At 37.1% G+C, this 21,346-nt stretch overlaps 2 protein-coding genes and 1 pseudogene across 2 annotated transcripts; 2 read left to right on the forward strand and 1 right to left on the reverse strand.

Annotated features, from left to right (window-relative positions):
- The first annotated feature begins 5,620 nt into the window (after window positions 1–5,620).
- Window positions 5,621–10,370, forward strand: LOC121752896. The gene is made up of 9 exons (XM_042147991.1): window positions 5,621–5,961; window positions 6,831–7,308; window positions 7,620–8,009; window positions 8,320–8,418; window positions 8,607–8,654; window positions 8,790–8,881; window positions 8,997–9,275; window positions 9,346–9,683; window positions 9,990–10,370. Exons 7-9 carry the CDS (start codon window positions 9,050–9,052, stop codon window positions 10,368–10,370), a joined length of 945 nt encoding a protein of 314 aa, XP_042003925.1. The 5' UTR covers window positions 5,621–5,961; window positions 6,831–7,308; window positions 7,620–8,009; window positions 8,320–8,418; window positions 8,607–8,654; window positions 8,790–8,881; window positions 8,997–9,049.
- LOC121752165 lies at window positions 6,777–8,026 on the forward strand. The gene is made up of 4 exons (XM_042147089.1): window positions 6,777–7,073; window positions 7,176–7,308; window positions 7,620–7,769; window positions 7,857–8,026. Exons 1-4 carry the CDS (start codon window positions 6,777–6,779, stop codon window positions 8,024–8,026), a joined length of 750 nt encoding a protein of 249 aa, XP_042003023.1.
- A 7,187-nt stretch (window positions 10,371–17,557) lies between the features above and the next one.
- LOC121792850 lies at window positions 17,558–20,471 on the reverse strand (annotated as a pseudogene).
- Between the last annotated feature and the right edge of the window lie 875 nt (window positions 20,472–21,346).

Raw genomic sequence — 21,346 nt, forward strand, 5'->3', positions numbered from 1 at the left:
CCATCAGACATAATAAACCCAAAAACACACCCCACACTTCCAAAAATTTTCGAAATGTAACCCCTCAGTCGCAAAAACTTTGCACATTGTACCCCAGATTTTTAAAAAATACCGACTTCCAGCCAACCATACCTTGCCGAAACTCATTTGAAGCCTTAGCCTGCTCCTCTATGTCTAATTCAGGCCCTAAAGACACACACTGGATTTTTGACTGTGGGCAACCGATACCATTTCGTTTGAAGCCCCAGACTTTGTATCTATGTCAATTCCCCAAAATCCTATGTCCAAACAGCCAGTGGGGGACCTAGCCCGAGTTATGGGTGCAGGCACAATAAATATTTCGCCAACCCTGCGCCTCTCTAATTGCCTTTTGTTCCGTCTTTATCTCATAAGCTATTGTCCATTAGTCATGTGACTAGAGAACTAAACTGCAAATTACTAATGCAGCCTCGTTTTTGCATGTTACAGGATATCAAGACGGGGACGATAGTTGGGCGGTGGCACTGAGCGAAGCGGACTGTATTATGTGGACGAGATAGCCCAACAGAGTGATGCAATGATGCTAACTCCCGGACCGACAGACAGGCAGGCTTGGCTTTGGCATCGTAGGTTAGGGCACCCATCCTTGGGATATTTCCGTCTTCTTTTTCCTAAATTAGCTAGATCCTTGAACTCTTTTAATTGTGATACTTGTGTGCTAGCCAAAAACCATAGACATTCTTTCAAGTTGAACAATACTAGAGTAAAATCTCCTTTTGCTTTAGTACACTCGGATGTTTGGGGTCCCGCTCCTATCACTGGGGGCCAAGGTTTTCGATATTTTGTACTCTTTATTGATGATTATTCCCGCATGACCTGGATTTATTTTTTGAAAAACAAACACGAAGTTTTTGATAAGTTTGTCGATTTCTATAACCTTATTCAAACCCAGTATAAATACACCATCCAGACCCTTAGATCGGACAATGGAGGGGAATTTGTCAACAATAAAATGCAAGAGTTTTTCGAACAAGAGGCCTAGTTCACCAAACCTCGTGTGCTTACAATCCAGAGCAAAATGGGGTAGCAGAAAGAAAAAACCGTTACATCCTTGAAATCACCAGGGCGCTCTTAATAGACTCCAAAGTACCCAGATCCTTTTGGCCAGAAGCTATAGCAACCGCTGTCTACCTTATAAATCGACTACCCACTGGCATACTTAGCTTCAAAACTCCCTTACATATTTTTTCCCAGCATTTCGACATCCCATCCTCATTATCCCTTGAACCCAAAGTTTTCGGATGCTCGGTCTTTGTCCACATTCCCAAACATGAACGTTCCAAATTTGATCCCTGCGCCCTAAAATGTGTCTTCCTTGGCTATGGAAAAAATCAAAAGGGATACCGATGCTATGACCCAAAGACCCGTAGGATACACACCACCATGAACTGTGATTTTGTGGAAGGGGAATACTTCTACACCCAATCTAGTAGTCAGGGGGAGACACAACCTTCAGACAATAGTCCAAAGAATGACCTCCTAGATTGGCTAGCGGACACACAAAACCACCAATTAGGGGAGAGCCATCGGGAACCACAGACAGGGGGAGAGTCACAAGCCAAGTCCTGTCACAGACATTGGTCCACCTGAGGAAGCTAGCAACACCGCCGGGCCATCACATCCAATAATACAGAGCGACGAGCAAGGTGACATGAATCAACAGTCAACCCCGCCTTCGATTCCTGAGGTAACCAGTTCAGATTCTGATAACATACCTGTGGACAGTACTAACCTTGATAGCGGAAATAATGAGGAAAGCGGAACCAGTGGAAGTAGTGAAAGGGATCCATACGAGTTGCCCCCAAGGAGAACAAGAGGAGTGCCTCCTCAACGGTACTCACCGGACTGGAGGGGAAGGAAGGCAAAATACGCAGTATCTAGTGCTGCGCAAAGTCACCTATCAGAAATGGCCCGGGCCTTCGAGACTGCTCTATATGAGGAAGAAGACATTCCACAATCTTTTGAGGAGGCAAGCAAACACAAACACTTGGAGAGAAGCTATGAAAAATGAAATAGATGCTCTAGTCAAGAATGGCACGTGGGAGAAGTGTACGTTGCCAAAAGGAAAGAAGTCAGTTGGATGTCGGTGGATATTCACCATAAAAAGAAGAGCAGATGGTTCAATCGAGAGATACAAGGCGAGACTCGTGGCAAAAGGATACACCCAAGTATATGGAGTGGATTACGAAGAGACTTTCTCCCCAGTGGCTAAAATGGAGACTGTTCGAGCACTCTATCTGTAGCAGCGTGCAAAGACTGGAATCTATACCAGTTTGATGTGACGAACGCGTTCCTACATGGAGAGCTAGAACAAAATAAAGAAGTATACATGGAGGTCCCACCAGGCTTCGCCGGAGAATTTGGAGAAGGAGAAGTCTGTCGACTGCGGAAAACCTTGTATGGGTTGAAGCAGTCTCCCCGGGTCTGGTTCGGCCGGTTCTGCCAAGCCATGTTCAAGCACGGATACCAACAAAGCCAGTTGGACCACACACTTTTCACAAAAAGGAGAGACAACAAGGTAACATGTCTGATTATTTATGTTGATGACATGATTATCAGTGGAGATGATGTAGAAGAAATCCAGAAGTTGAAGGAAAATCTGTTCAAGGAATTTGAGATGAAAGATTTAGGAGCACTGAAGTACTTCTTGGGGATAGAAGTGTTGAGATCCAAACACGGAATATTCCTAAGGCAGAAAAAGTATGTTCTAGACCTGCTAGTTGAAACTGGTCTCCTCGAATGCAAGCCAGCTGTCACTCCAATGATTCCCAACCATGGTTTGAAGCTAGAAGACGGAGTGGAACTCGCAGATCGAGAAAGGTACCAACGGCTGGTCGGAAAACTCATCTATCTCTCACATACTAGACCCGACATTGCATATGCCGTAGGCATCGTAAGCCAGTTCATGCACAAACCTCAAGCTAATCACATGGAAGCCGCTTTAAGGATAGTGCGTTACTTGAAAGGCACTATAGGATATGGAGTGTTCCTAGCAAAACGAGAAGACCTGGAGATTGATGGATATACTGATGCTGACTGGGCAAGTAATCTGGTGGATAGGAAATCTACAGGGGGCTACTTCACTTTCATAGGGGGAACTTGGTTACGTGGAGGAGTAAGAAACAAAAAGTGGTGGCTTTATCCAGTGCCGAGGCCGAGTTTCGAGGAATGAAAAGTGGACTCATGGAAATCCTATGGCTAAGAAGGCTACTTACAGAAATTGGCTTCCCACCTACTCGAAAGAGCCAATTGTTTTGTGATAACAAGGCTGCGATTAGCATCTCTGAAAATCCGGTACAACATGACAGAACAAAGCACGTGGAAGTTGATCGGCACTTCATTAAAGAAAAATTGGAAGGAGGAATTATTGAGTTCCCATTTGTCCATTCGGAAGAGCAACTTGCAGACATACTAACCAAGGCGGTTCACCCGAAAGTCTTTAACGAAGTATTGACCAAGTTAAGCATTGGAGATACCATTGCTCAACTTGAGGGGGAGTGTCAAATACACCAAAGTCAAGAATTACCAAAGGAAGAGAAGTAATTAGTGGAAGATGATATGTAATTGATATGAAATTAATATGCAATACATAGTCCTAGAATAGAATGATCTATTACCTAAATTACATTGTAATTCTACCTTTAAGTAGGGGAAAGAACCGTTTGTTACACAGATTACAATAATACAATAACAATCATCTTCTCCAAACGTTTTTTTTTTCTACTCTAAATTACCCTATGAGTCGCCTAACTCTCGATTACCATCGTTAAGACCTTTTGAACAAATGCGTCAAATATTGGCACAATCACTTGAAGAAGATCGACGACGGGAGGCGGAAGAAGCCGCGCCTCCCCAACGACGCTCCCGTACGTACATCCATCGTAACCGGGAGGAAGCCGCCGCAAGGTTAGTACGCGACTACTTCTGCGATAACCCGGTTTGGGGAGATACGTACTTCCGTCGCCGTTTCCGCATGGGGAAACCGTTATTTCTCCACATCGCGAATACTTTGGCAGCCCGGGAAGAGTTCTTCCAGGGAGGGTTCGACGCGGTCGGCCGTCCCAGCCACACGACGCTGCAGAAATGTACTGCAGCAATCCGCCAGCTTGCGACTGGACAAACGGCCGACATGTTCGACGAATACCTCCACATCGGAGACAGCACTGGGCGAATGTGCTTGCTCAAATTCTGCCAAGGCGTCCGGGCAGCCTTCACCGACGAATTTCTCCGGAGGCCAAGCACGACCGATTGTCAGTTCCTGCTCAACCTTCACGAAACAGTGCACGGATTCCCCGGGATGCTCGGCAGCGTCGATTGCATGCACTGGCAATGGAAGAATTGTCCGGTGGCGTGGAAGGGGTCCTACACGAGCGGCCACAAAGGCACCCACCCAACCGTTATACTCGAGGCCGTTGCCGACTACCGCCTTTGGATCTGGCACGCGTACTTCGAGGTCCTCGGGTCGAACAACGACGTAAACGTGCTCCAACAGTCCGACCTCTTGACCGAAGTTTTGGATGGTAAAGCGCCGGCCATCAACTTCGTCGCCAACAACCGGCTTTATAAAATGGGGTACTATCTCGCCGATGGCATCTACCCGAAGTGGCTTACCTTCGTGAAGACGTGCAGTGGGTCTACGAACCCAAAGCATGCTCTTTTGCGCAGAAGCAGGAGGCTGCTCGCAAGGATGTGGAGAGGGCGCAGAAGCAGGAGGCTACCCCCCGCTCGTACGTGGTTCATGGAGAACAATGTCGACATCATGTATACGTGAATCTTGCACAACATGATTGTCCAAGAAGAAGGACCCGAGGCGGGAAATTGGTTCGACCCCGAATCCCCCGGAAGCTCAACCGCAAGTAGTCCGCCTCGAAGTGGAGCGCATCCGTCTATATAAGAACGGTTATCTGTTCGTGCAAGGACACGCGACTCTAGCGCCCACACCCAACTCCAACAGGATCTAATTGAGCACATTTGGACAAACTTTGGCGGATGAAATTATTAAAATTGTGTACTTTTATTTTTTTAGGATTTTAATTGTGTGCTTTTAATTTTTTTAAGTTTAAGTTGTAACTTTGTTTTAATGTTGTGTGTTTTTTAATAAAGTGTGTGTTTTTTTATTAAAGTGTGTTTTTAATTGAATTGAGTTGGAAATAAAAATAAAAAATGAAATTGAATGAATAGTAATTTAAGGAACAGTTAAGGAACGGTTAAGGAACGGAGGGTTGCAGGTTCCGTTCCTTAGTTAAGGAATGGAGTAAAATAGTACAGTGGGGCCCTCAAATAGTAGTTTAAGGAACGGTTTAGGAACGGTATAGAACAGCGTTGTGGATGGACTTAGCTCTGGTAGATTGTCTTTCTCATCGCATTTCCCAAATCTTCTTCCATTCCCCCAAACTCTTAATTTGGGAGTAGTAATTAATTATGAAAAATTGGAAGTTATAAAACTAAACCGAGTCTGGTAGATTTATACAAGAGCGGTTATATAATAGGAGTATAATTTTATACTCCTATTAAAAAGTTCACCTCGATTTTTGCCAAATAAATCAGTTTTTCCTCCACCAAAATTTGTAGAGCAAAACATTCTACTAAAATTAGTGGTATTTTATGAATGAAATATTATCTGCATACGATCAAATTTGAGATAAAACACTTTAATCTTCGAATATAATAGTATAATATTATTTCACTTATTTATTAAATTAAAGTTTTTAAAATTTTATTAAAAAATATTTCGTAGCAGTAGATGAAGAATCAAACAACAATTCTGAACTTGAAATCCATCAGAAACAGCACACACTCCACAGCAACCGAAATGTTTGAAGATGCCCGCCAGATGCTCGACGAAATGCCAAACCGACCAAATGCATCTGTTCACCCTATCATTCTCCATCTCATGATGCAGGCTGACTTGTCTTTCTCAAGGTATGCTTTTTATTTGTGTTGATTTAGTGCTATCTCTCAGCTACCAATTTATGAACGTTAGGGATCTATCTTCCTTTCGCTAGATACATTTCGCACAAAACATAAAGTTTGTAATTTATTTGCTTTTTGCAGTAACATTAGGGGAGTTTTTCCTACAAATATGGATAGTATCTCCATTTCTCAGCTTTGTAGCTAATAGTATTTCCTATTGCTAATTAGAGATCATACATATATCTTAGTGATTACATTATCCGATTGATAGGTAAGGTTACCCAATAAATTTTATTGAGCAGGAGAGGAATCAAGGAAAGGTGCGAAACTGGCAATCTTTTAATGAATATAATTATAGAAAACGTTCATAATTTAAAATTTTCGTTGAGTTAGAGACAATTGTTCCTTGATTGTTAACGGGGTAATTAAAGAGTACTGCTTTAGTATTTCAATGGTTTCTGTTAACATAATCTCTGTTCTTCTTTATCATTTTATATGACGAATCCCATACTTTATAACCTCAGCAAAGTGAAATGAAAGATCAAAATAATACAGTAATGGAAAAGATATGGAATAGCTTGCTTGTGGAGAAACTGAGTGAGAAAAGGACTAACTTTACAGCATTTCTAATTTATCTTTTGGAACTCTACCCAAAACTATACTACCTTTTTTTTAACTTTTGAATATAATTTGTCAGTTTAGCGACGTAATTCTCTTGGACATACTACTTTTATAATGCTCCTTCTCTATTCCTCCCCCCCACACACATACATATATGTTACTCCTCCATAGTTGAGAGTTCTGCATTGAATCAGAGAGAAAAAATGAGTGATCAAGAAAGCTTACGTGATGATCTGTTTAAACTCACCATGCAACAGAAGTGGGAAGAAGTGGCAAAGATATACAAGGAAAACAAAAGTGCTCACACTCTTAAGCTCACCAAATTAGAGGACACAGCTTTCCATATAGCCATCTCCTGTTACAATCCGAAAATCCCCAACCACGCCCATGAAAGATGCACCAAGGAAATGTTCACCTTCATGAAGGAATGCGGATCAGTATCCGAGCTGGTGAGGATGCATAATGTGAGAGGAGACACCCCTCTCCATCTTGCAGCTGCAGTTGGATGGGAGGCCATCTGCTGACAAATAGCTTCATTGGATCCGAAGCTCATCGATATCCGCAACAGTAATGGTGAGACTCCTTTGTTCATTTCAGCTCAGCACGGCAACCTTCAGACATTTATCTCTCTCCATGGCATCTACAACCATGGCAAGGATAAGGGTGATGAGTCACTCTGTCGGAGGAAAGATGGAAATACGGTCCTGCATTCTGCGATTTCTGAGGAATACTTCAGTAAGAATATTTTGAGAATCTGAGATACACAAACGTTCTATATTTTCTATTTTTTCCCCAAATTTTGTTTGAATCTAAATACAACAAACTATGTTTTTTTTTTCTGATTTTTTCTGCCGAATATACTTTTTGTCTAAATTGAAGATGAAGTGGTCGTGCTGAATTTTTTTTTATTAATTTGATTATAAATACACGAACCTTCAAGATTTTCTGATTTTCGGAAATTTGTGTATTTACATGCTTACAATCCTATATATGTACATATACATGTAGATTTTGATGGTGCTTAGTTTGCATTATTCTTGTTGCAGGATTAGCATACTTTATATTGGAGCACTACAAGAATCTACTCAATTATGTTAATGTTGATGGAGAAACTCCTCTTCATGTCTTGGCCAGAAAGCCTAACTTGTTCAAAAGCAGCTCACAGCTTGGATTCTATGAATCAATTATCTACCATTGTAAGAAACCCTATTCATCATACTTGGCTTCTCTCTACATATATAATTGCCAGTGTTAATGGAATTCATTTGCGATCTGTGGATAAGTTGTATTTGTTGATAATCTGAAGAACCAACCAATACATAATCCAAAGGACACCCAGATTGATGAAATAAGTGAAGAGAATTTCCCAGAAAATTACCAGACATGTATGAGAATCTTCCATCTATTATGGGATCCAATTTCCAAGAGCTATAAAGGTGATGATCATCAATGAACTTTATATTGGTTTAGTTTTTCTCGAGTAAATAATAGGGATACTAGCCATTTAATCATGAAGTTTGGTCAAGCTTGAATTTGACCAAACTTCATGATTTGAATGTTTACTATCCCAATATAATATAATGTTGGACAATCTAGATGCGTAAACAATTTGCACGTTGAACGTGTAGTTTTCTACTGTGTAAACTACATGTTCAACGTGCAAATTGATGATCATCAACGAACTTTATTATGGTAAAGTCTTTGTTGAGTAAATAAATCATACTACTTTGCCTTTGGTATTTCCAGCTGGTTGTTTAAGATCCGAGAGAGAAAAAAGTGCTCCAACAGATCCAGAAGTTCCACCTTATATGGACCATGGAGTTCCAATATATGAAAGTTTCTTAGGTAAATACTTATAACTTAAATTTCATACCTTCTTTTATTGAAAACATTTTGCATTGAGAAATCTCTACCCGTGCAGGTGCTATTCGAGAAAAATTAGCCGATCCAGATTTATGCATTATTCTATAAAACCTGTTGGTTATGTGTTTTTGTGAAAAATAACTAGGTTTTTGTTTACCCTTTGTCTCCAGGTGGTTGCTCAAGATCCAAGATAAAAAATTCCCCTTTTACTAATGAAAGTATGCATTAGTTCCTTTGTGACATTGAAAGTTTATTTACAAGAAAATTGGATGAAAATTGTTGTATCTCATATATACATTTCTTGCTAATAATTGGATGTATTGATATCAAAGTGTTTGGACTTTCTGTTTCAGCCAAAGTTATGATTCCTATCCTCCCAATTACACTACTTGCATTTCGATTTTCAAATTTTCCACGAAGGTCATCCTAACAATTCTTGGAGTTGGTAAGTTCTAGTTTCAGATGCATCATATCTTCTTATTTAGGATTGATTCTAGTTTTAATAACATCAATAATAATTTTTGAGCTCACTTTAGAATATGCACATTTGTTTGGTGCAGGATTCTTGAAGATAAGAAAGATTCATGACAAGAGAGTTCGACACTCTCATGCGATGTGGATCATGAACAAAATGATCGAGATTGAACCAAGTTACAAATACAACAACAATGGCCAGCGCCCAAGCCATCTCCCAGAAGCATTCGGTAAGATCCCCGATATCCCTCCCAATGCTGAAGAACCCCAAACTACAGAATCCAACAGCCCAGCCATCAGTTCCTCAGCTAAAGATCAGCAGCAAAACAATGGTAGTAATGATAAGAAAGATCAAAACCAATCAGGTAATAACTTTATCTGTTTCATTTACTGTGTAAAGCATCTAAATATGAATCCATTTGAGGTTGATTGCAGGAGACGAGAAGTCTAAAAGTGTAGTGAAGGACACCTCACTGTTAGTAGCAGCTAAAATGGGAATCCCAGAAATGGTGAAGAAGATACTTAGTGCAGTGCCCATAGCCATCCAAGATCAAGACTCGGAAGGGAAGAATGTGCTGATGGTGGCAGCAGAGCACAGGAAAACCAGTGTTTTTGACTTTTTAGTGCAGAAAAAGCTCCCAGATTATGTGTTTCATCATTTTGATAATGAAGGAAACAACATACTTCACCTCGCTGCAAAGCTCGGAGAGAAGCAGCCATGGCGCATTCCCGGTGCTGCTTTGCAGATGCAATGGGAGATCAAATGGTACAAGGTACTATACCAAAAAATTCTACATATATATATATGAGTCGATACGAGATCATATGATGACCATAAGGTTGTTGTTTGCCAACACGATGCATGAACAATTCTCGGGGCACAGTTCAATAGGAGAAAGCTAGGAAATCTGTGATTGATCATACATTTTATATATTAATTGCTCCATAGAGTATGTATTATTTTATCTATATTAATTAATTGAATCTCAATATCATAATCTAGGTTATGTATCATTCATATGATTCGATACGAGATCGTATGACGATGATAATGCTGTTTTTTACAATTTGCAATGCAGTACGTGAAGAGCTCAGCTCCAGCACAGTGTTACAATCACCCCAACACAAAGGGTGAGACTCCAGCCAAGATTTTCACACAAACACATGAGAATTTAGTCAAGACAGGAAACGAATGGCTGGTAAAAACCTCGGAATCCTGCTCCGTCGTGGCGGCTCTCATCACCACGGTCGCATTCGCCACCTCCGCCACAGTCCCCTGCGGGCTAGACCAAACCCAAGGCTTCCCTATCATGAGAGACCGCAGAGCCTTCGACGTCTTCTCCATCGCTTCACTGATCGCGCTCTGCCTATCCATCACGCCCTCGTTTTCTTCCTCGCGATCATCACTTCCCGATTCGAGGAGCACGATTTCAAGCAAGACCTGCCGAGGAAGCTGCTGATGGGGATGAGCTGTCTGTTCTCGGGCATAGCAGCGATGCTGCTGTCGTTCTGCGCGGGGCATACTTTCATACTGAGGGAGAAGCTGAGGATAGCGGCGGTGCCTATATACGCAGTGGCGATGTTACCGGTCGTGCTCTTCGCCATCGGGCAGTTGCCTTTATACTTTGATATTCTCTGGGCTGCCTATGTCAAAGTGCCGCTGCGCAGCTACAACATCTTCCATCACTAGAGATCTATTATCTATACATCTGTAACAGATTTGAAAGTTGAAATTTTTATATACAACTTTATTACTGGTTTTCATTATAGTATATGTTTAATGTGTTATGAAATGCTACTACTCATTTCCCAATGCAATCTGCAATAATCTTCTATACATTAATTTTGTAGATTGTATTACTTGGTACTCCATATTTTATTATGGTATGGTGAATATTTTAGATATAGAGATGCTTACAATCTTACGCAAAGCAATCAAATTTAGTTAATACTCCATATAGTCTTTCCATTTTTATTCGTCCACTAAAATTAATAACATGCTAAAAAATGAAAAATCAATTTCAATTTATTACTCACTTTTTTATATTTCTTTCACACACTTTACCTACATTTTCTTTTCCCTTTTATATTTTATTAATTACTTTCACATTACAACTCTGGATTATTTCTGGTCAACAGATAAATCATCAAATTAATAATTTGATCTCATATTAATTTTAAAAGCACGTCTCCGTATCATGAAATTGATTGGCTCTAATTGTAAGAAATCTTACAAATTTTATTTTCTTTACATGAGATCCGAGGATTAATTTGCTTCTTTCACAGTAAATATATCATAAGAGTATAAGCATTCTGTATTAATTGAAATATTCACCAAATATTTTCTGATACAACCACTCTTATATAAACGTCAATAATCAAGCCATTGATCATAAATTAGTTATAAGTATTTCTCAAACATTATTCATTTTATTGAGGAGTTAGAATGGGAGATTTGGGCATAGTGGAAGAATGGGGGAGAGTGGAAGATTGGGCAAATCTAGGGCATAGAGTTGATTATAAACTTCAAGCTCCACCTCACTATATAAAAATCAATCTTAACAAGAGTCGTAACCGTCTCAAAATTACTACAAAATCTGACAGTGAGAATGAGATTCACGAGAATTCATTGGATGGAGTGGATTGTGGAAAGCTATCCATGGACTTCATGATCAATGTCTTGACATGTATATTTCCCAAATAGTAAGAGTCAGAAATTAAACTACATGCTTGCATTTGAATTAATTTAGCACAATCTAATGTAAGGTACTACATTATTTTATGACGAATAGATTTATTTATTTTTTATATGATTATTACTTATCATATTGTCTAAACATGGTAGAATCAAGATCCATTTCTTTGTTTTATACACTCATTTGCCCATTAGGGGGAGCGGTATGCAAGCCATTTTAAGGTTCTTTTAATCGAAATTGACTTTTTTTAATGGGATATTAGCCCCTAATATCATGAAACTTTCAAAAAGTTTGGTTTTTTTACCACGAATTTAAAAATTGACAAATAATATCATGAACTTTACTCGAGTTTGTTATTTCCCACAAACAAAAAAATTTCGGGATTGAATAACAATTTTGGAATGTGTACTACAAGAAAAACTATCCTCAAATATTGAAGAATTTGAAGCTCTCGAAATTGTTGTCGATAAATTAGGAAAAAAAAATCGGTATCATGATATTATTTTCTATAACTTTTTTCGTTGGTGGGAAATAACAAACTAGAGTAAAGTTCGTGATATTATTTGTCAATTTTAAAGTTTGTGAGAAAAACCCAACTTTTTGAAAGTTCCATGAGGCCAATATCCCTTTTTTAATTGGTTAATACTCCCTCCGTCTACCCGTTATAGTCCCATTTAGACTTGACATGAGTTTTAAGAAATTATTTGACTTTGTAAAGAAAAATAGGAAATGAGTTAGTAAAATGTGGACCTCACTTTTATATATTAGTTTTATATTATAGTAGTATTGATTTATGTGAGGTAATGATATATGTGAGTGATGGAGTTCATTTATTTAAAATGGATAAAAAAGGTAAATGGGACATTTTCTTCACATATGGAGGGAATACTACCTCCCCTACCTCCGTCCACCAAGAATAGTCTTGGTGATGGAAGACACACGTTTTAATGCAAAATTAGTAAAATAAGAAAGAGATAAAGAGGAAAAACAATTGAAGTATTATCAATGAAAAATAAGACCCACTTCATCAGAAAAAGAAACATATCAGTAAATAGGTCAATACTAATTTAGATGGACATCCTAAAACGAAAAAATAACTAATTCTTCAAATTCAAGTGTAAAGTATCATACCATAGATCAGACTCCTAACCTCAAAACCACCAAAAGATGATAACAAATGGTTCTCATTTTCACTCATGTACCCATGATGACTCGAATCCCAATCTATTGGTTTGAAGGGAAGTGTCCGATCAACTAAGTTGTGCAGTAAGTAACCCAAAAGGGTTGAGGAGAGGATCAAGACAAAAACTTTTATTAACTTAAGCTTATTACAAAGTGAATACGGCTAAGCCTATAATAAAATAAGCTATAAAAAAAATTGCATGCTAAAGAACTGTTCATCCATATCCTACCATTTCTACCCTAAAAACATACCTTGATATTTGCATCTGGAGAATTTCCACCCCATATATTCGGGCCGTCTATAGCTAAACTTTTTGTCATAAAAGCAGCCGTATCATCCTGGAAAAGACGAGGATTAAACTTCAGTTATACCAAGTCCAAGCAATAACAACACACCAGTCCCTAGGTTCGTAGATGAATAGAAATTTGTACCTTCAGAGCTCATCAGGAATCCCGAAGATACACTCCTGCTTCTCCTTCTCTTCGATAAACCCTACCAGATGATGAATTTACCGCTATCAATTCATCTATATATGTAATCGAAAATCATGTCACTGAGAAAATATCGAGAACCAGCTAGTAAACTGGATTCATCTTTGAATATAAAACATTTCTTCCATCATAACCACGAATATTCATATGACGATTTTTTGGATGGATTTTGTAAAACATCACGAGTATAAACACAACAATTTTCAGAATCTCATCTCAGAACAAACAATTTTACATGCAAATGCAACCTATATAGAATAGAGCTCAATACTAAGCATGTCTTGCAGATTTTTGAGGTTGAGTTAAGCGGCGAATGTCCTGAATCTGCAGTGCTATATCCTTCAACATTTTTAACTGTAAAGCTGCCCCTCTTGTTCACATTAAAATGAAGAAGATGCTTCTCCTCCTCATGAGAAGGTGAATCAGAACTCAAAACAGATGAATTCTTCAGATTTTGGTATTGGATTTGCAAATTTTCAGATTTTTGTCATTGCATTTTCCGTTTTTATTTTTTTTTTTAATTTAATTTCGTATTTTTTGGATCAGATTTCATTCTTCTGATTTTAGATTTTTGAATTAGGATTTTCAGACAGTTCGTATCAGATTCATTTTTCATAATATTTTTATATTTTCAAATCGGATGGTCTCAGGCAAAAATCCAACCTGAAATCCGAATGCTCTATGTATTAATTACCTCTAATTAACTGTCAACTTTTAATTACTAGTTACTAATAGGTACACAAAATTGGAATTTGAATTCTCTGAATTTATAGAAATCGAATTCTATTTCAATTCTAAATCAACAATCTCATGTACACTATATTCATAGAGCACAATACAACACATGACGTAGCAGAGTTGGTTGCCAGCCTGAAATTGTTACTGGAGGTCACAGGTGGTGGCATACAACAGCTGATTTGGAAATTTTGTTTCTTATTTGAAAATAAATGTATTTCTTAATTATTTCGAGGCCGACGTTGTTAGAGCATCCACTATAAGGCGGACACTTCCAATAAAAAAAAGTGTCCGCAGCTATAGAGGACACTTTTTTTAGCCACTATTCATTTTATTTTATTTTTTTGTTTATTTTAGTTCAATTATAATTAAAATTATCGGAATGTAAATAATTAGAAAACGAGGTAATACTGAAATTTAAAAAAAGTATTGGGACCAAAATTAAAGAATTTCAAAAAAAAAATAATTTGCAAGTCTGGCGCGTCCTCGGCGCCTAGTCGCCGATGTGCCTTCCGCCCAAAAAAATGTGTCCGCCTCGGGGCGGACGCTTTGCCCACTATAGTTACCCGCGGCGGCGGCGGTTCAGGGGCGGCCCCCGCGCCGCCCCTATAGTGGATGCTCTTATCATGTGCAATAATTGTGATCAATAGTTTGACCCCCCCACTATAAAAAGCTAGCGTCCGCCACTGAACACCCCCAATACTACATTTTCAAACCGAGCCTAATATTATACTCCCTACAGATAAAAAAGGAAATTGGTGTCAATTAATGGGGGACAGATGGAGTATGTTGGTTAGCGCATGCGCATTGAAGTGTGTCTTGTATTTATTTTAAAATTATAAAAAGGTATACTTTTGTAAATTTTAATAAAAGATATAATTGTAATAAATTATTTTATTTGGTATATCATTTTTATTAAATTATTAGCAAATGAACCTTTTTTTTTTAAATTGAAATATTACATACCTTGTTATTATTATACTTTAGGCTACATTAAATGTACTCCCTCCATACACTATTAGGTGTCCCGGTTTATCATTTAGTTCGTCCGTCGTTAGAAGTCTCGGTACTTTTACTATAAATGGTAGGTAGATCACACATGTGGTCTACCTACCAATTTTTCTCTCTCTTACTTTTTTTATATATTTTATAACACACTCAACATCATTTTCTTAAATTTTGTGTCGAAAAGTTTAGCTTTAACTACGAGGGAACCGAGGGAGCATTAAACTTCATCTTTTAGATGAATGGAGTATTCCACGTCATCAGACATCAACCTTGCATATGTGGCGTCATCTTGCAAAAGTACGCGGAATCACATATCTTTTCCACCACAACATCAAAACATCTTCATTTTGGTGAAATTTGAAACTGATCATAAGTAGAACTTTTCGAGACTCATTTTACCTGTTCCCCATTCCAATGTTTCCAAACCCTTTCAGAAGAAATAATTGTGCGCTTATAAAATTCAAGAACTATTGTAGTACATTAATTAAGAGTTGCAAACAAGCGTATATATAAGTAGTTGATAATAATAATAATAATTATGATACATTACACAATAGATTTATGACGTCTCCTAACAAATTTATCAACTCAAATAGGTATGATATTACACAATAGATTTAGGACGTCTCCTAACAAACTTATCAACTCAAATGAGTATGATATTACACAATAGATTTAGGACGTCTCCTAACAAACTTATTAACTCAAATGAGTATGATATTACACAATAGATTTAGGATATCTCCTAACAAACTTATTAACTCAAATGGGTATGATATTAAACAATAGATTTAGGACGTCTCCTAACAAACTTATTAACTCAAATGGGTATGATATTACACAATAGATTTAGGACGTCTCCTAACAAACTTATTAACTCAAATGGGTATGATATTACACAATAGATTTAGGACGTCTCATAACAAACTTATTAACTCAAATGGGTATGATATTACACAATAGATTTAGGACGTCTCCTAACAAACTTATAAACTCAAATGGGTATGATATTACCCAATAGATTTAGGACGTCTCCTAACAAACTTATCAACTCAAATGGGTATGATATTACCCAATAGATTTAGGACGTCTCCTAACAAACTTATCAACTCAAATGGGTATGATATTACACAATAGATGTAGGACGTCTCCTAACAAACTTATCAACTCAAATGGGTATGATATTACACAATAGATTTAGGATGTAATAGATTTAGGACGTCTCCTAACAAACTTATCAACTCAAATGGGTATGATATTACACAATAGATTTAGGACGTCTTCTAACAAACTTATCAACTCAAATGAGTATGATATTACACAATAGATTTTGGACGTCTCCTAACAAACTTATCAACTCAAATGAGTATGATATTACACAATAGATTTAGGACGTCTCCTAACAAACTTATTAACTCAAATGAGTATGATATTACACAATAGATTTAGGATATCTCCTAACAAACTTATTAACTCAAATGGGTATGATATTACACAATAGATTTAGGACGTCTCCTAACAAACTTATTAACTCAAATGGGTATGATATTACACAATAGATTTAGGACGTCTCCTAACAAACTTATTAACTCAAATGGGTATGATATTACACAATAGATTTAGGACGTCTCATAACAAACTTATTAACTCAAATGGGTATGATATTACACAATAGATTTAGGACGTCTCCTAACAAACTTATCAACTCAAATGGGTATGATATTACTCAATAGATTTAGGACGTCTCCTAACAAACTTATCAACTCAAATGGGTATGATATTACACAATAGATTTAGGACGTCTCCTAACAAACTTATCAACTCAAATGGGTATGATATTACACAATAGATTTAGGACGTCTCATAACAAACTTATCAACTCAAATGGGTATGATATTACACGATAGATTTAGGACGTCTCATAACAAACTTATCAACTCAAATGGGTATGATATTACACAATAGATTTAGGACGTCTCCTAACAAACTTATCAACTCAAATGGGTATGATATTACACAATAGATTTAGGACGTCTCCTAACAAACTTATCAACTCAAATGGGTATGATATTACACAATAGATTTAGGACGTCTCCTAACAAACTTATCAACTCAAATGGGTATGATATTACACAATAGATTTAGGACGTCTCCTAACAAACTTATCAACTCAAATGAGTATGATATTACACAATAGATTTAGGACGTCTCCTAACAAACTTATCAACTCAAATGGGTATGATATTACACAATAGATTTAGGACGTCTCATAACAAACTTATCAACTCAAATGGGTATGATATTACACAATAGATTTAGGACGTCTCATAACAAACTTATCAACTCAAATGGGTATGATATTACATAATAGATTTAGGACATCTCATTACAAACTTATCAACTCAAATGGGTATGATATTACACAATAGATTTAGGACGTCTCATAACAAACTTATCAACTCAAATGGGTATGATATTACACAATAGATTTAGGACGTCTCCTAACAAACTTATCAACTCAAATGGGTATGATATTACACAATAGATTTAGGACGTCTCCTAACAAACTTATCAACTCAAATGGGTATGATATTACACAATAGATTTAGGACGTCTCCTAACAAACTTATCAACTCAAATGGGTATGATATTACACAATAGATTTAGGACGTCTCCTAACAAACTTATCAACTCAAATGAGTATGATATTACACAATAGATTTAGGACGTCTCCTAACAAACTTATTAACTCAAATGGGTATGATATTACACAATAGATTTAGGACGTCTCCTAACAAACTTATTAACTCAAATGGGTATGATATTACACAATAGATTTAGGACGTCTCCTAACAAACTTATTAACTCAAATGAGTATTGGATCGATAAAGAGAGCAACAACAGTCGACTTGCCCTTTTGAGGATCCGTGTACGCGTCTCCACTATTGATGCTGTAAGTCGCATCGATCATTCTAGCGTAGTTGAGAAACTCAATTGCGATTTCTGTAGGCACGAACGCTGTCTCGACCCATTCCCTGTTTAGATCCATCCATTCTTCCTCGTATAGTTGTGCAAACTTTGATAGCGCCTCTTGCTTTGTTACGCCATGTTGTTTCATGTAGCAATCCACCGCAGTCAACATTTGGCCTCCTTTACTCTCACGCTTCGAAATCAAATGCACCATGCAAGATTAATCAAAGGTTAATTATAACAAATTAATATGAAGTTATAACTAACTAACCTCATGAGAGCCAATATCGTCCAAATATCTGCCAGCAAGACCACTTGATATTGCGATTTTGGGCTCACTCTTCAACCAATCAATTGTTTCTTGACTCACAGATTTCAAACCAGGAATAGTGAAAGCAAACATGCTATAAATGGCGCTGGTTATCTCGGAGTTTTTGACATAGTCTTTAAATGGAGGCATTTGTCTTCCCATAACCCACTTTAGCTCTTGACTGTAAGCCCTTCCAAGTTGTTGCACCTAATCCATTCATCACAATACAAATATATATTTTCAGACTCAATTAACATACAACAACTTACATTTTTTTTAGAGATGCATATATATAATACGAGTGCACTATGGTCAATAAGTGAAATTCTGTCAAAAATCAAAGCAAATATCAGCCTTTGGATCCTTGGATTGGATGATTGTGATAAGCTACATTATCAGCTTAAGATGGTACATTATTAGATTGAAATAATATATTATTTTACTAAAATAGTACGTTATTAGCTAAGTTACATTATTAGACTAATAATCTACATTATTAGATGACACATGACATTAATCTAACCGTTAGATCACAAGATCCAATGACTACAAGCGTTTTGATTTTAAACACTATTTAGCTTATGAATCTGAATACAATCGTACTACTAACCGTTTCTTTGAAATAAGGAGTTGCAAAGGCTTGCCCAAGTTTGAGTGCGTCGCTTTCATAATCGTCGCATGTACTCAACATGAAATGGTAAACAATTTTCATGTATTCCGGGAGTCGATCAACTTCATCCATATTCCACCTACAATCAAATTTAATTAAGATCAAACCATACATATTATAAATAGGAGATATTATGTACATGACTTACCTCTCTAAGATATGAGTAAAAAGTTGAGCTTCATTGATTGTAGCATAATTATCATATGTATCATCCATAACCCCAACGACTAGTACGGCTTTGGCGAGTCCAATTCGAACATAAGAGTACTCAGGTTCATAATGATATCCCACACCCCAAACATAGGCCTCCACCACTCGATCTCTTGCATATGCTAATTTCGATTTCAGATCTAATTCTTTCCACCACCTTTATTTTTTTAAAAACAAAGAAATGTCTTAATTAAATAGGCACGCCTCATATTGATCACTACGTACTCATACCTGGAGAGCTGGGAGAGTTCTTTCCTGTATAATTTCTGCAAAAAATTGAAATTGAATTTTGCTAGTTTGAGAAGAAGTTCATTTCTTGAAGGATCCGTTTCGTAAATAGGGATGAAAATTCGTGCGTAGAAGATGGAACTATCTCTATGAAGCGGCGCTCCAAAGCCCGCTTCACTCTATCTTTAAGGCCAGACTTCAGCTCTGCTTTGTTGCGTTTCAAGTAACGCCTAGTAAAATCTGCAGCCTCTTGTAGTATCTTTTCGTCGCGAAAACGAACATGAGCTGCTTCGTACAAGCTTAACATTCCCTCAACGTCGCCTTCTTCAAACATACCGTCCTTGTTAACAAACTTGTTGAAAACATCTGCTTAAGTAATTCAGATAATTGAGGCGTTTCTTTTAGAAATGGAATTTAAGAAAGTTTATTCTAACAGATTAAAGTTGGAGAAAAAATAAAGTCGAAAAGATTAAACGTGTTGAGTTTTAGCATAGAGAGTGGAACAATAATCCATAATTAATGAAATACGAATGGGACCGAAAGAGTATGTATACCACAAGAAATGTGGTGGCGGTGTTGCCTGAGCAAGCGAAATCCAAGTGCTGTAGTGAATAAATCGGATTGGTGAAGAAGGTCGTTATTGTTGTGTTTGATTTGTTGGAGTTTGTGTTCGATTTCGGTCTCGAAAAGATAGGCCAAGCCCAACCGCTCGATAGTGTCGATTAATTTCAATTGGTTGAGAGGAGTTGTTTTTTCCATTAGCATGTCTCTTGCTTCTTTCTTCAATTCTTCAGTTGCTTCTTTGTACTTTTCTCGTTCCTGCTTGTTGGTAAAAATAGATCAATTTCCTCTATCATGTTTATATATATGTAGTATAATATATTGAAACTAATGAATAAAGATATGTATATAACATATACCTGGTCATCTAAAGAAGAGTAATTAGAGAAAGTATCTCCCAAATGCTTGGCACATGAGTAGTCACAGGTGGCCTTAATTCCCTCACACAGCTTGAAGTCTCAGCCATAATTCTATATGTTTCCATTATGATATGAATTATGATGCTGTGAAATCGAAGAAAATTGTTCACCAATTTATACTCTCATATGAGTTTGAAATTCTGAATAGTAGGTCAACAAAAAAATTATAAACCTATTTAGCTGTGATTAAATTTTCTTTGTTTGTGAATACTAAAAAATACCTAAACATTGTTTTGGAGTTTTGGCAGCATTTGACACGTGGGATTCAAATTGATTATAATTTCTAAAAATATCTCAAACTTTGTCTTTATATATGGTTACAAACTCACAAACGTGCATATGCTCCATCCAGTCACATCATTAGTGTGTGTAACAGTGTAAGTTCAAATTACTCCCTCCGTCCCCTAATAGGAGTCGTTCTTTGACCGGACACGAGTTTTAAGAAATGTAGAGAAAAGTAGGTTGAAAAAATTAGTTGAATGTGAGACCCACATTTTATATTGGTTTTATAATAAAATGTGAGTGGAGTGGGTTAGTGGAATGTAGGGCCTACTACCATTTATGGTAAAAATGAAGAGTGACTCTTAATGAGGGACGGCCCAAAATGGAAATTAGCGACTCTTATTCGGGGACGAAGGGCGTATTATTATTATTTCATTTGTAAAAGTCAAATAAAACGTGATTGCACAAGGATGATAGTATGGTCACAATATGCAAATCAGAAAATGCTCCATCCATGACAAAAAAAAATGTTTGCGCCATTGTTTTTTTTCTTTTAACATACTTTAATTGTCTTTTGCATGTCTAAAATATCAGGTTATTTGTAAAGAGATCTTTCAAAGATCCAATCATAAAATATCAAATCTTGAACCAATTAACATGTCCATAGCCTTCACAAAAATTACACATATTGTTTTTTATGTTCTTTTTTCTTTACTTTTGCAAATATATTGAG

The sequence above is a fragment of the Salvia splendens genome, chromosome 1, assembly GCF_004379255.2.
Source record: "Salvia splendens isolate huo1 chromosome 1, SspV2, whole genome shotgun sequence".
Classification (NCBI taxonomy): Eukaryota; Viridiplantae; Streptophyta; class Magnoliopsida; order Lamiales; family Lamiaceae; genus Salvia; species Salvia splendens.

Coding starts and splice junctions, on each gene's coding strand:
- LOC121752896 (XM_042147991.1), top strand. CDS start 9,050: ATGTGGATCATGAACAAAATGATCGAGATTGAACCAAGTTACAAATAC. Junction 9,276..9,345: donor GAAAGATCAAAACCAATCAG/GTAATAACTTTA, acceptor GGTTGATTGCAG/GAGACGAGAAGTCTAAAAGT. Junction 9,684..9,989: donor GGGAGATCAAATGGTACAAG/GTACTATACCAA, acceptor TTTGCAATGCAG/TACGTGAAGAGCTCAGCTCC.
- LOC121752165 (XM_042147089.1), top strand. CDS start 6,777: ATGAGTGATCAAGAAAGCTTACGTGATGATCTGTTTAAACTCACCATG. Junction 7,074..7,175: donor CTCTCCATCTTGCAGCTGCA/GTTGGATGGGAG, acceptor ATTTCAGCTCAG/CACGGCAACCTTCAGACATT. Junction 7,770..7,856: donor TGAATCAATTATCTACCATT/GTAAGAAACCCT, acceptor TCTGTGGATAAG/TTGTATTTGTTGATAATCTG.